This window comes from Dendrobium catenatum, unplaced genomic scaffold (genome assembly GCF_001605985.2).
Source record: "Dendrobium catenatum unplaced genomic scaffold, ASM160598v2 fragScaff_scaffold_827, whole genome shotgun sequence".
In the NCBI taxonomy this organism is placed as follows: Eukaryota; Viridiplantae; Streptophyta; class Magnoliopsida; order Asparagales; family Orchidaceae; genus Dendrobium; species Dendrobium catenatum.
This window is the reverse complement of record NW_021319289.1, coordinates 383,475-399,352: the sequence shown is the minus strand read 5'-3', so window position 1 is coordinate 399,352 and position 15,878 is coordinate 383,475. Positions and strand designations below refer to the sequence as shown.

The 15,878-nt window shown below is 35.9% G+C and overlaps 1 protein-coding gene across 5 annotated transcripts in view; it reads left to right on the top strand.

The window, feature by feature from the left end:
• The first annotated feature begins 887 nt into the window (after positions 1-887).
• LOC110095506 (TNF receptor-associated factor homolog 1a-like) overlaps positions 888-15,878 on the top strand; it is a 35,929-nt gene continuing 20,938 nt past the window's right edge. For 3 of the 5 annotated variants that reach the window (XR_002302969.2, XM_020821077.2, XM_020821075.2), the window contains exons 1-9: positions 888-1,080; positions 1,540-1,789; positions 3,567-3,678; positions 5,694-5,782; positions 5,865-5,933; positions 6,018-6,147; positions 8,926-9,084; positions 9,255-9,615; positions 15,668-15,780. Coding sequence is in view for 4 of the 5 variants with exons in the window: in XM_020821077.2 (XP_020676736.1) it covers positions 1,603-1,789; positions 3,567-3,678; positions 5,694-5,782; positions 5,865-5,933; positions 6,018-6,147; positions 8,926-9,084; positions 9,255-9,615; positions 15,668-15,780 (1,220 nt within the window). In the remaining variant the exon portion in view is untranslated. Of the gene's footprint in view, positions 1,081-1,214; positions 1,238-1,539; positions 1,790-3,566; positions 3,679-4,631; positions 4,672-5,693; positions 5,783-5,864; positions 5,934-6,017; positions 6,148-8,925; positions 9,085-9,254; positions 9,616-15,667; positions 15,781-15,878 lie in introns of those variants that run through there. The other 2 variants (XM_028696719.1, XM_028696720.1) reach the window with 2 other exon arrangements.

Sequence of the window (15,878 nt, the reverse complement as noted above, 5' to 3'; positions counted from 1 at the left end):
CGTGGCCTAATGACAGTGGTATGGTGGTAAAGGTGGTCTAATGACATTAATCAAGCGACAATATTCTAACAACGGTTGTCGAGTAACGATAGTTCAATGATAGAGATTGAGTGATGACAATTAGATAATGGAGGTCGAGCAATGGCACTTTGATGCTAGAGGTTAGGTGATAATGGTCCAACAATACCGATCTGGGCGATGATGATTCAATAGTGCTAGTTCAATGACGGTGGTTTGGAAGCAATGGTCTAATGGCTGCAATTAAGCTATGGTCTCGGGGTCCAACGATGCTTAAGGTTGGGCAGAGTTCTTGGATTCTTTATGCTTCCCGGCTCTCTTGAATCTCGAAAAAATATCCTTCATATAAAGAGTAGGGGTATATTTATTGATTTTGAATGCTTGCCTCATAAATATAACATAAATTCAAAACATTTCATCATACGATTTGTACTGAACTTTTTGGATTTGTCTCAAGGAGATTTAGGGGTAGTGCCCAATTTCATTTTATCGTATATAAATAAAAAAAAATGTCAAAAGGCAAAAATGAGCTGCATCATTGCTCAAAAAAGAGCAACCAGAACAAAAAAAACCCAAAGTAGAAATATAAAACATGTAAGCTCATAATTTATTGAATTACATCAGCAGCAAATCAACTTCACTATAACTAGAACTAATGCTATATTTACATAACTTGTAAGAAGCTTGAGTACACCCCCTACCTATTAGTAGAGATCATAGAGATGGCCCAGGCCCGGTACAGACATGACCCGGCACATGCCCGCCCATCTTTGTACCTACAAGTAGCAATTTTCTTATTTCCTTTTTTATTTTATTTTTTTGCTTAATTTATATTTTTTTTTTAGAGAGTGAAGCCCTCGCAGCGCGACCTCTCATATAAATTTTTATTTTTCTGTTACCCCAATTTGCTCGCGTTGCTCGCATCCTCGAGCCCCAATCTCTGCTTCCCTCACATCATCTTCTCTTTCTCGCTATTGCTCTCCAAGGAAGTTGCAGATTTTCTTTCCCTTTTATAAGTTGTCAGCGCCCGGTGTTGGGGACGCCGCAGATGCACTTGCTGAGGTGCTCGATTTAGATTTTAATTAACATCCAGCTCCCTCTTGATTGTATTCTATAGGTTTTCCTGTTGGGCGCTTGCTACTGGAAAGCTGATTCCCGATTCCTCGTGGTTTTCATTTCGGATGCTGCATGGAAATTCCTTGAATTTGTTTTCTTCCTTGTAGGTGGTTTGGCGTTCTTTCTTATTGGGTAGCTGATTTTGTTGATTAAATTTTGGGAGTAAGCAGGGTTTAAGGTTTTTGGTTGGATTTTCTGGGGGGGCTAGTTTTAGGGTTTATTTGGGTTTCCGTAATTACTTGAAGAACTGCGAGGAATTCAGCTTCTTTGGTTGCTATTTCTGCGCCTTTTTCGATAGGCATTATTAAGATTTGACGCTCTTGCATAGTTTTTCATGTTTTTGAGAAGATTTCTTTTGGTTGTTGTCAAATGGACTGAGGCTTTTCGTATATTTGGTGTATGCAGCTGAAGAAAAGGAGGGGAGGAGAAGATAATTTAGGTTAGATTACTAAAGTTTGACTTGCGTTCATGTCTGGGATCTCTACTGAAGAGCACGAGGCAGGAGGAAGTTCATCGCTTACTGAGGGCATGTCTTCTGGTCAACGGTGCCAATCTATTGACTCTCTTGCAGAATGGCGTTCTAGTGAGCAGTTGGAAAATGGAATACCTTCCACTTCGCCTCCTTTCTGGGACACCGATGACGATGATGAATGTGGTATGTGGGTTATTCAATTCCTGGGTTATGAAAAGAGTGTACAACGTTATTTAAGCGTGGTAGGCTTTAGTTTTTTGTTTCTTATGGGATAATTATGGTGACAAATGCTTCTTTTTTGACTTGTTTTGAGATGTATACTTCATGGTATTGATTTGTGGTAATTTTTTTCAGTTTATTGTTGGATTCTATTGGTCTTTAACTGAGGTAATTGAATTCATATGGCTTGGTTCTGCTAATTACTGCTCAACAATGGAAAATTCAACTTTATGCTGATTTCCTTCTAAAGCCTATATTAAACTTAGAAATTGAATGGTAATTAATTGCTCATCGCAAAGCATGCATATCAAAATGTAATTTTCTTAGAAATGCACAATGAATACGGGACCTGGTGCACTGTATCAGGGTATGACCATGGACAATTCACATTCAAAGCAGCTCTTCTAACTTTGCATGAGCGATAATGTTTTGCACATTACCTCTTGAAACAAAGCACCCCGGAAACCTTACTAATGTACTTTATTAGTTAACAATGCTTCTTTGTTAATAGTTAACAAAACAAATTGTTATGATTAAAACCCAGATCTCTTTCTGGTCTAAAAAGGGATATTTCATGATTCTAAACAAAAGAAGCAAGAATTTATTTATTCTTCCAAAAATAAAAATGAAGAAAATTAGATGCAGAATTGATACTTAATTTGTAGTGTTCCCTGAATTCCGTAGGGAAATCTGTATGTATTTAGCTTTTAAAACTTCACGTTGGACTTATTAATTAGATGGGAAAGTGAATGATGCATTTAATATTTCTCAAGATGCCAAGTATTTTATGGTATTAAAGAATGAATTTTTATAATTCATCCTGTGTTGGATGATTAATATATGAAAATTCCTTGTGTTTGTAACCTCAAACTATTATGCATCAAGCTGGTCTCTTTGTCCTCAGGCTTCAATGATTTTGGCCCATGCAACAAATTTTTTGTGCCATGACAAGTGTATGAAGATCCTTCAATGGCGATAGTGGTTTTGATTTTGTTTTTCATGACTCTTTTCGCTAGTATGATGAGTGATTGATGAATATGATACTCTTTGTATATTGGCATTACCAATTGCTCCATTAAAGGGATGGTGTAAACATTGATATGTTAGGCCATATAGTCTCTTACTTGTTAATGGCTCATGGTGTCTACTGAGGTGGTTTCTCGTGGGACCTTAGGAAAAGGTTGACGAGTTATTATTGAAGTAGAAATGAAAGTGGATGTAATGTGGAAGAGTTTGAAATGCAAAAAATATAGAAGGGGATTTAGAGTAGAGTGTATAGGTTTTACTCAATAAAAGATGGACGACTGTTATATCAAGGCAGCAGTGAATATCTTTGTAGGTGTTGATCCAAATAGTTTATTGCCAACTGCAATGCACATGCGTGTATTCACACAGAGATATATATGTATATCTTAATGGCATGTAAATTATTAGAGAACTATTTCCTTAATTACTTTGTTTATTGGAATAAAAAGTAGTATGATGTTTTGAATGTCAGTGGAACATTTTGAATTATGTTGTTCATAAGCTACTTATTTTATTGCATTCTTTAGTCTTGTTGATGGAATGTGGATGGGATTGTTTCTATTGTTGCTAATATTCTTCATAATTGTTTAAGACCTTTGATTTCATTTATAAAGGACATTTTTGTGACATAATTCATGTTTTTAGCAATTTCATTTAGTATATTTCTTTTTCCTCTACAATGTAACTACTCACTAGTAAATTACTTTCATTTTAGGACCTAAACCCTCTGAGCTCTATGGAAAATTTACTTGGAAGATCGAAAATTTTCGACAGTTGAACAAACGCGAGTTGCGAAGCAATATTTTTGAAGTTGGCGGTTACAAATGGTGGGTGATTCATGTTAAGTTTAAATTTAATTTGACTCGTAATTATTTTGATTTCCATATCATTCACATATGTATATGTTTGTATCTAGAGCTGTAAGTTAATAAGTGCACTTTATGAATAGATCAATATTTGTTTATATAAACGTCATTTATATTCTTTTATTTATATAATTGAATGGTCTTGAGATAAAATTTTATAAGCTTATCGTATAAATGTTGAAGCTTAGAATTCAAATCCCTCTATTTATTTTCATGACCATGCTTGCTTGTTGTTTAGCATATTTCTGAAGACTTCAAAAAAATGCTCATTTAATTATGACTTAATTGCTATTTGATGACATATTCTAGGATATTCTTTTAATTTCTATATATGTTATTTCTATTGGTGTGATTAAAGTATTAAATAAATAGCTAGATATTAGATTTAAATATTTTCTTATTAATATTTAAACTTTACTAATATAAATAATGCCTGATAAATATGCTAATTTTGAATAAAATTTATAAATCCAATTATGCATAGCGATTAGGTTATATGTCCAAATTATTAGCATCAAACATATAATTAATTTAGCTTGATTATGTCAACTTGAATTTGATAAGAAAATGAATATATAAGCTTGAACAATATTTTAAAATGTGAGTCATGTTCAAGCTTGACTTGAACTCAATAAACAAATAAATGAATGGCAATGAATAAGATTGTATTCTACTCGCCTCGAGTCAGTTTACAACCCTAACTGCATTCACACCTATTTGGCTGATTTGCTAAATGATTTAATGCAACTGCTAAGTAATATTCCTATATGCATGCATTTCTAAGTATTTATTTGAGTTGGTAATACAGCTATTTTTGACAACTTTATTTGCTGCAAATGTCTTTAAGAATGCAGAAACATCTTTCATATAAGTAATTGAGCCGACTAACATAAACTATTTTAATTATTGAGCAGGCTGTTCGTGCAGTTAAGTTAGCCATATAATACATTGCAGGTAGACATTTATTTTACTTGTTAGGAAGCAAATTTGATCAATAGTTCATATTACTGACGCGTGCAGACATGAGTTCATTTAGGCTTATCTGACCGCTGAAGTGTAGCAAACATATGATCGTTCATTAGTCTATTGGCGGGAAGAACTTGCTGTCTTATAACTTACATAGTTTGCTAGAACATGAACATCACGTGCCTTTTATTTTTTTTTTTTTTTTTTTTTTTTTTTTTTTTTTTGTTCCAAAAGTAGTAGTTTGGCTTGCTATTTTTAAAAATGCAAAATTTTCCTATGCGTCTGAGTAATTCTTGTATGAAAATGTTATTGTTTTTCAATTTTCATAATCTATTGGAAATTGTATGTGTCTTTTTACATCGCATTTTAATTCGAATTCTATTCTTATCTGGGCTAGGACAGGGTGTCTCGGTGCTAGTTTCTATATGGTTATATCTAATTTGCTAAACAACTGAAAAAATTAGTAATTGGAGTTTCTGAGCAGTATTAAATAGGATTTTTTGTATTTATGTTGCTCTAAAAGATGGAAATAAAGTTTCCAGTGCCTTGATTTCCAAGGAGCTGCCCACTTTAATGAAGAACTTTGCATCACATTTCTTTTATTTGCTCTAAAATGTTTGCAGGCAAAAAGTTTTCGAGTGGCTGTGATTCTGCTAAGCGAGTTTATTATTCATTTAGCCTCTTCTTATCCTCTTTTCTTATAAATTGTTGATGACTTCTGTCGTTGTAATGACTCAATGCCTTCATATAGTTATTTTGTCTTTAATTACGTAACAAGTTGTTATTTTAGTTCCATTAATAATGCATTCTTATAGGAACATCTTGAATGCCTATTAATGTTATGAATTTTTTTAAATAAATATGTAAGCATCCATGGTTGTAATCGGATATGCTTTTGATTTAGTTGCATTGCAAATTCTACTGCAAGAGATGCATGTATGGCCTAATGCCTTTTTGATTTCATAGCAATGACCATATTTTTAAATTGATTTTATTAAGTGTTTGTGCAGGTATATTTTGATATATCCACAGGGTTGTGATGTCTGCAATCATCTCTCTTTGTTTCTCTGTGTTGCTAATCACGACAAACTTCTTCCAGGTCAGTCTTCAGACGTACATCTTTATTGGTAACATCATAATTTCTAATTTATCCTATCTATTTGTTTATGAAATGTTAACAGGATGGAGTCATTTTGCACAGTTTACAATAGCTGTAGTAAACAAAGATCCAAAGAAATCCAAGTTCTCTGGTAAGTAGTTAAGAACTTCGCAATCTCCTTATGTTTGGTGTAACGTAACGTTCTTATACTTATTGTGGCATATATGTTTGCTAGATACATTGCACCGCTTTTGGAAAAAAGAACATGATTGGGGTTGGAAAAAGTTTATGGAGATCAGTAAGGTTTATGATGGCTTTGTAAATGATGATAATCTCGTGATCAAAGCTGAAGTTCAAGTAATTAGGTACCACTGCATATTTTAGTCAATGGACACTGTTTTTGGTTCGTTTGGGGCAGTTTTTTTACATTTTACCTTTTATATAATTGTCACAGTTTTGTTTGACTATAACTTTTCTTTTTCTTTCTCAAACATTTCTATTATGAAAACTAGTTTTTTACATTCAGATTTATTAGAGTATTATAGTAATAAGAAAGTTGCCATAAAAAATTTTTAAAACAAAAAAATTCTATAATATCTACAAAAATTAGAAGAAAATTCTACAACAGCTTCACAACAACTTTTACGGACAGTTGCAACTGCTCCAAATAGGTCTTTCACTATCTCCATTTTTATTGTTGTGTAGGCTGTCATTTTGCTAGTGTTTTTGGCTTAGATGAAGCTTTTTGAAGTGCAAGTTATTGTCTTTTATAATCGTTTCAATTCCTACGGTGCACCGATACGGATATGGCAACACAAATACAACACAATACAGATACAGGAAAACATCAATTATTAAAAGTATAGGACATGGGTACTGCGCGGATATGCATTATAATTTATAAATCGTGCATTAAAATTAAAAAAAAAATCAAAGCATAATATTTAAAAGAGAAAAGGATCAAAATGGCCCATCAACTCTTTATGAGAGACCAAAATAATCCCCAACTATTTTGAGGGATTAATTTGGTCCCTCAACTCAATGGGATTATTTTTATATTTGGAACATTCATCTTTAATTGAGAGTTCTTTATTATCCGTTAAGAGAGGTAATTAATTAGGTGTGCTTGCGCTCATAGGAAGTAAGGACCCAGATCTAACTAAACCATGACACTGCCATAAGGGGAAATCTAGTTAACTACAATCTTCCTCAAGGAGAGTATACTCCTATGGCTGTAAAACAGGATTCATGCCGACCGCCATTTTTCTTGTGCCAACACACCTGCTCGCGTATTGCTCCTTCTATGAAGACAAAGAAAGCGATGAAAATGAATGCTCCTTCGGCCTTCCCTTCTTGCATATAACCCTCCTACGACGTCTCTTGCTCGCGTAAATGAAAATACATAAAACTTAACCGCGCCTCTGCTCGCGAAAATGAAATAGTGATACGGGCAGATGAGTCGAACGAGCCATATCGGTCGCATTTCCTCTTGTTTTATTTAATTTTTTTCATCAATTAATAGGACATGTGTGTCTGACACGCGTGTTTGCAATGCGTGTCCCTTTCAATTTGAACATTATTTTAATTGGACACATTTTTACCATGTCTGAGCTGTATCAGGCGTATGTCCGTGTCGGACACGTGACGTCGGACACGTGACGGACACGTGTCAGATATTGCATACCTTTATAAATAGGTGTATCAGTGCATCATAGCTCAGTTCTTTGCATGAATTTCCATTAGTTTCTATGTACTTAAAACTATAACAATCTACGGGTTTATGAATAATATTTTCTTTTGAGGTTATTTTAATCCATGTAATAGAGTTTGCATGGAATAGTGGAGGGTTACTGTAGTTTGCAATGCTCTTAAGGGCTCAGGCGGCCGTGGAGAAGAGTAGAAGGGACAAAAGTCATTAAATAGTAAGTTGTGTGGTAGGAGGATGAAATTTGTTACCTTTGAGGACTACCGGCTGTCTCACTCTGAATTACTAAGAGGATGGGAAAACATTAAACAATACTAAAATTATAGAGGCGTTGGTTGACAATTTCGGTTGCAGGAAATATTTTTCATTCATTCATTACCGACAAAAAAAGTTTTAAGGACCTTCAATAGCATGTAACCCTTGGGTACGAGTACAGAAATGTCAAACAAAACAAACAATTTGGATAGTGATCTTAAGTCCTGAATAACAAAGCAAAAGTCATTTATTCTTAAGAGCTCAAATTCATGTTGTAACTTAAAATAACACGCAACAAAATCAATGAAATGTAGATGTAGATGTGACATATAGAAATTCTGAATTTGTTTTGGACGAACACTTTCATCATGCTAATAGAGTAAACCCAAAACTTGGTTTTATGCTGACCCACCCCTAGGTTAATCATCTGTCCACAAAAGAGGCAGATGCCTTAAGGGGTAACCAGCCAGAGGAAGGGTAGAGTAGTAAGTGTGGAGTTCACATAAGAAAAGTGGCAGGGATAAAAAAAAAAATTGACCAAGCACAAGGCTCCTAATTGGAAGACTAGAGCCATAGATTAAGCAACTAAATATGAGATTGAACGAGAAAATGGAGAGAATAATTGTGAAAAAATAGGCAATGGATGCTTACTGTGATATTGGAAATGTTCCCTAGGCAAGCTCTCCTGCAACGATGGTGACAAAAGTAGGTGGATCTTGTTTTTCCTCCATGACCTTTTATTGACCTTCCCCTTGCTCTTTGCTATAATGAAAGGCATTCAATTATATGCATATAATAAGAGTTTGGTCATGTGCTCCTGATATCCTGGCGTGAATTTTATGTTGAAAATTTATTTTTCAGGCTAGATGAAATGATAGATTTGGGCTAGCATTGGCATCTGTCATCTGATGTTTTTTCCCCTTGTTTGGACTTGTGGAGTTTCTTGAGGTTGAAAGAATTCTATGTTTCTCCTTAAAATTCTTAAATGTTCCAATTTAACATATTGCTATACGAAACCATTTTTTACTTAACTTACTCTTGCTAGTCATAAAATATGTTTGTAATTACTAAATATTATTGAGAATTTGTTGCCTTCAGCTGATATTTTATACTTATGTTCTTGAACATGATCCTAAAAGTACATTTTCATAACCGCATCTGCTTTTCTACTTTATTCTTTGAGGGAGAAAGCAAACCGCCCCTTCCGTTGCCTCGACTGCCAATATAGGAGGGAACTAGTTCGTGTATATTTATCAAATGTGGAGCAAATCTGTCGACGTTTTATTGAAGACAGAAAAAATAAACTGGGAAAGATGATTGAAGATAAAATGAGATGGTCAAGGTTAGATCTTTTTTTTTTAAAATTTTTGTTTCAGATGTGTGATCTACATTGCTTCACTTATTACTTGTACTAAAAAGTGAAGTTCTACTTTTTTTAGCGCATGAAAATTTTGTTTGACTAATTTTTCTTGAAATTCAAGCTTTTGTTGACTTAATTTTGCCTGGCTGCAGTTTTCATGCCTTCTGGACAGGAATTGACCAAACTTCAAGGCGAAGGATGTCAAGGGACAAGTCAGATACCATACTAAGAGTAGTTGTCAAACACTTTTTTGTGGAGAAAGAAGTTACTTCTACCTTAGTTATGGATTCACTTCACAGTGGTTTAAAGGCTCTTGAACACCACAGTAAGAACAAGAAAGGGAAATTAAAAATAGAAATGGAGGATTCATCAGATCCAATGGTTCGAGTTGAGAAAGATATGTTTGTTCTTGATGATGATGTTGTACTATTGCTTGACAGAGTAGCATCAGAGCCCCTTCCCACAACTTCTTTGCCTCCCAAGGATGACAAGGTGTCGCTGAACCGTGCTAAAGTAAGATAAATTTTTGTATCATTTTAACATATTTTTAGTAGAAAACTGGTTTCATGGAGCGTAAGATTTTACCAGCTTTCCCTTCTGACAAACTTGATCATCTGGTAGTTTGTATGCTTGGACTGTAACTAAGAAGCTTTCACTTTTTTATGAGATTATCTGTTCTTCTTCTCTTTGTATGCGTAAATACTAATAATTATTTTACTTTAATCAGGATGAATTGCATGCTTAAGATATTGCCACCCAAGGACCTGGCTGTTTTCTGTGAGATTCTATTGCTGCTTCTTTAGTTAGTTAGTCTACTTGGATTTATTTTTTTCAAAGTTTTAACTTAGTGGATTAGATAAAAAAAGTAGTAATATTTAGTCGATTTAGAGGAAAGTACACTCTTATCGAGGAAACATAAACATATGTTTTCTCTCCTTATTTTATTGGACATTCCTCATAGAACTTCTTATAAAGTGGTGGATGCGAGGCATGCAAACCTGAGGTGTATCAGTGACGACAAAGTTGCTATCACTAGGACAGACTGGAAAAGTTAAGGAGATTTTTGTGTTAATCAATCAATAATTTAGTAGTGTACTCCAAGATATTGGCCTTCATGATTAGGATAAATGGTGTGCTGGCCTGTAACTGACGCCAGCCCCACACACACAACCCCTAACTACCGGCTCTCACTACCCACGATCACATGACCTCACCGCTCCCCACGATCTCTCCCACATACAGTAGAGAGAAGGATTAAAACAGAGAGATTGGGAGAGGTTACCTCAGAGACAATCGAAGCCCGTCCGCCTCTGCTCCTCATCCCGCCGATCTCCTGTGCCGGACCGACCTCCAGCTGTGCGAACTGACCTCTGCTACCATACGCAACTCCAAGCCGACGCCATCTGTCGAATAAGCCACGCCGACCCAACTCCTCCGACTCCGACCTCCTTCACGCGATGCCAAGCCCGCCGACCTCTAGCTGTCGAGTCCAATCCGACGTCGGCCACCTCACCGGTCGAGCCCATGCTGCCAGCCAACTCACCCCAGCCCAATTTCCGCTTGCTCCCGCCTCAGACCTGTGCGTGTTCCGGCCCCTCTCTCTGTTTATATATACTTTATTTTAATAAGAAAAAGAGATGAGGGATTTTTTTTAAACCAAGCATCGACAACCGACTACCAACAACCAATCATCAACGACAATTATCTGCAACCAATCACCGGCAACCAATTACCTGCAACCAATCATCGGCATTCATCAATTGGAGCTTCAAAACACAATTCCGGGACCCGACAATGTCCCGAAGCCCTCGGCCGTTGATTATCTTTCCTGCCGGGAAAACCAAAAGGGCAAGTGCCCTCCTCAACCTCCCCGCGAGGGGATGGGGCGCCGGAAGGTTGTCGGATTTTTAAGGGGATTTAAAATATTTTTTAAAAATCAAGTAAAATCAATAATCGACAATAATCGACAATCGTCAATTGGAGCTTTTGAAGACCATTTTCGGGACCTGACAACGTCCCGAAACCCTCAACCGTTGACTATTTTTCCTGCCGGGCGGATCGAAAGCGCAAATGCCCTCCCCAACGTCCCTGCGAAAGGAGGGGGCGCTGGAAGGCTGCCAAATTTTCAAGGGGATTTAAAATATTAAAAAAAAATAAGTCTGTTAATCGACACATCGCGTGCAACAAAGACATCCGAAGACCAATTCTGGGACCCGACAACGTTCTGAAGCCCTCGGCCGAAAACTATAACTATCTTTTCGGCCGAGCGGATTGAAAGGGCAAGTGCCCTCCTCTACCTCCCCTCGCATGGAGGGGACGTCGGGAGGTTGTTGAAATTTCAAATGACACAAAGAGCCCTTACAATTAATTTCAAAATATAAATAATAAAATATACATATAGATAATTAAAATTTGTGTAATTCAATTAATAAAAAAGGGGACCATCATACTTGAATCATACTCATAATTCCATTGTGGATGGTCAAGATTGAGATCATTTATGTTAAAATGACTCCAATACTGGTGGATTTAACCTTTGCCTCCCAATCATTAATGTGGATTGATTAGTTGGGATGAGCTAATTTCATAATACGATTACTGTGGTCATTGCAGAGGAAGTAAAATTGAAATAAAAATTTAGAGTCCATGCTGCCAATCTTTGATCACATATTGCCTATGATATTGGAATTGAAAAGAGTACCAAACTATGATTCTCTAATAATTGATCACAAATGACTTGATGATTTGGTATATGGAAACCTCAAAAAATACCCATTATTCCATAGATGGAGACATATCATAAATAAGTTGAGGGGTAAGGATGAAAGGATCTTGTTGATCTAGAAAACAAAAAGCTATGCTATGATGGTAGGAGCTTGATGGTCACTTGTTGATTTAAGGATATCTTTAAATATAATGATGGTATGATTTATTTTATTGGGCATAAGTATACTAAAGTCAATACTTAATCGATTGACAAGAGTTTAAATCTTTCAATATTGACTTTAACTGCAATTGATGAGGGAGAATGTAAGAGACCATAGAAAAGAGAGATTTGGGTTTAGTATTGTCAACCCCTAAGATTATATTATCATTAGTATGTGCCAAGAAAAATAAAGATATTTCCTTTGGAGAAGAGGAGCTTTCATCTCTTCCACTTACAAGATGTGATATGATATTGAATCATGAAAATAGTGACTCCTTTAGTTCATTTGAAGGAAATGTGAAAAGCTATTGAGTCGAGTTGTCAGAGCATAGTTACAAGATCATCTAATACAAGTAACTTAGGTTACAATGATAAAAAGAAAAGGATATTGTATTCAGATAGGAATATAGTTTTGGTGGTAGATGGTGGAATTGACAATAATCACGCAAGCAAAGCTTACACATCATCAAACAAGTTTTAAGTGCAAACATGACACTCAAGCATACTACAATTCACTTATGAGCAAGAATAGGGAATTTGTAGTGCATACAGCAATAGCCTACAAGCAAGGACAAGGAGTTTGTATCAAACAAATCAGTCTACCTACTGGAGAGAATAGGGGAACTTATAGCAAGCAAGATAATTCTCCTACGAATACGAGCACGGTCTCCTAATACCTATTGAGCAAATACCGTCTACGAGCCGTGCTAAATGACACTTTAAGGAGTCAAAGTGAACTAAACAATATCTCTTTTATACATGCAAGAACTGAAGCTAAAAAGTTCTTACACCACTGGATCCACAACATTTATACAAGCGGATAGAAGGCTATATCGTTATGATAACTCTAATCTATATGTTAAAATCCACCCTGCATGTGCTCCAACAAACGTGTTAAAGTTACAAATACAAATGTCTGAGAATATTGTGCAGGGTCAAATGCTCACTAATGTAACATTCTATTTTCAAAATAAAAATAACCCACATATGCTCGGACAAATGCAATAAAGTTACACAAGCCAATGTTTGAGAATGCTGCGCGGGTCAAATATTCAATTCTCATCCTCCTCCATGAAAGGATCGGAGTCGACCTGACTTGAATCATAAAATGCCTCCCAAATTCTTGCGAAAATATCCCAAATTCTTGCGAAAATACCAGTGACTTTAATGTCACCCTGATGATGGCCGTGTTGATTGAAAATCTTAACCGGATGGGTCAAATCCTAATACTAAGAAAAATATTGAATTCTTAAAATAAAATTTATCACCTAAAAATTTAAAACTAAAACTCATCCGCCTCCAGCAACTATTTGTCGGGTGTGATAAATTTGAAATCAACCTCAGCTCACAAAGAGCGAATGTTGTGTCGGGTGTATCACTAAGATTCATCCTTAAATAGTCTCTTGCCAGCAGGCACATGGCATGTGCCATTTGATCAGGTGGTTTTATTGTGAAATGACACCATTATATTATGATCACGGCCAAAGCCCACATGTTCCCGAAAGGCTTCAAACCCTTGAGTAATGAATCATAGGGTATATTCGATAGCCATAAAGCCCTCTGACAGCTAAGATGGATTCAAATCTATCTCCTTAGACAAACACCAACCCATGCCTACAAGGTATTCTTGGGCGAAGCAACCCATGACTGCCGATAAGATACCTTCTGTCAGGTTGGGTCGACTACCTCCTCTAACTAAGTAGAACAGGGAATATGATAACCCGGAACGACGAAACCATGGGATCTTGATCGGTCTCGTTTCATTCCCCCCACCACTAGTTTAAGTTTATGGTGATAAATTCCAAATCATAAAATCAAATTCAAACCCTAAAACTGTTGTTATCATATGTTGGATTTACAACCTATGTAACCTCTTTAACAACTAGCTTTAATCGAAAGTTATCTCGTGTTATCGTGAGGGGTTAGGGGTGTAAGTGAGCCAAGTCGGCTCGAGCACGACTCAATAATGAGCTCGTGAGCCAAGCTTATCGATCCACTAGCTCGAGCTCGAGTTTGAGCTGAATGAGGCTTGGCTCGTGAGCTCGCGAGCCGGCTCGAAATTATTTAATTAATTAAATTATTTTAATTAAATTAATTAGTGAACATATTTTTATTTTTTTTAAAAAAATCTATTCTTTACCTGTTTCGGCCTATATGATAGTTTTTAGAAAAGTATTCATGTTTCAGCCTGTATGACAGGACAACCTATACCTCCTCTTCATTAATATATGGGAAAAGTTTTAAAAAAATATGAATAAAAACTATTAGTTATTTTCCCCAAAAAGAGCTACTGCAAGTTCATGTTTAAAAAAAATTCTAGTGTTTCTACTTTTTGAAATACGAATGGACAAGGTGGCAAAATGAAAAATTGGGCCCGGAAAAATGGGACAAATGCGAAATCTAGTCATAATCGAGCAGCTCACGATCTGGCTTGAGCTCTTTAATAGTGGGACGAGCTCGAGTTTGAGCTTGACTTGAGCTCGCTTTCTGACTGATGAGCCGAGCTCGATAGTGCCACTCCACTCGACTCGTTTACACCCCAGGAGGGGTAATTAACTATAGGGGCTTGCGCCTATAGGAAACCACAACTCAGATCATAAAGTCCTCACAAAATGAGGGTGAAATCTCTATGTAATTTCTTATCTAAAACACAATTTGCTTTCTGAAATTTCACCCAGAACCTAAGCTCGTTAACTCTCCGCCGTCAATTATACAAACAAGAAAAGAAAATAGACTGGCACGGAGAGGCCGGGGAGCGAACGTGGAATTTTCAGAGCCCACATGGTGCTTGGCCCCTTCTATGAGTTAAGCTTTACCATTGAATTTACTCGATATTCAAAGCATACCCTTGTTGGATGATGTACTTTATTCTTGACTTCCAAATTGCTTACGCAACATGGAAAGAGACTAGCAAGAAAGAAAATGGCTAGAATAGGTACGGAAGAGGATGGTGTAAATTTTGAAGGGGTTTCCAGTTTGAGAGTACGGATAATTTACTTGATAATTTAATAACCGCAACCAAACTTGGGAGGTATGTTTAATGGTAGTTCTTTGATTTTGTTGTGCTGTGCTGTTTGCTATGAAATGCCGTTATTGCTAGCATACCAAAGATAGACAATCTAATCTGGGTTTCCTTATCATGGAACATTTGGGGTTGCACGGATGGACGATATTGTTTTCATACATTAAACTTATGATATGTCAATTTTTTCATAAAAAATAGTCGCTGAAACTAAATCCCAAACGAGGATAAATGTTAAGAGGGATAAAATAAGTTTGTACTGCATCTTTTATTTCCTTTGAAATTGTTAAATGACTACATCTCTACTGGATTTGCTTTTTGCACGTAGAAAGAGTGAGGAATCATGGTTTCATTAAGTATTGAGACTAATTGTGAAGTCTTATGACATAAGTCATGCTATATGTCGACCACTTTCACTCAAAACTCAAAAGAGTAACTATTTGTATGAGAAATTTACTAATTAACCAAGTTGTTTGTTGTATCACACTCTATCCATCTCTGTTTTTTCATCATGAAGAAACTTGGTAGACTTTTTACTTGTGGTATTCATTTGTCTTTTAAATTATCCCCTTGTTCATTTATGTTTAATGATTATTAAGTTTCTGTTTGGTGTATAGGAAGGCAGTTGTTGTGAGGAGTTCAATAAGGAGTCTATTGAACGTGATGAAAGACGTCTAACAGAGTTGGGTCAAAAAACTATAGAAATTTTTGTCGTTGCTCATATTTTCAGGTAATTTTTGTCTTAGTCCTTTTTTTTTTCCACAATTCACTTTCTATATATACATATATTTTAAGATATTTTTTATCCATAGTATACTAACAAGATAC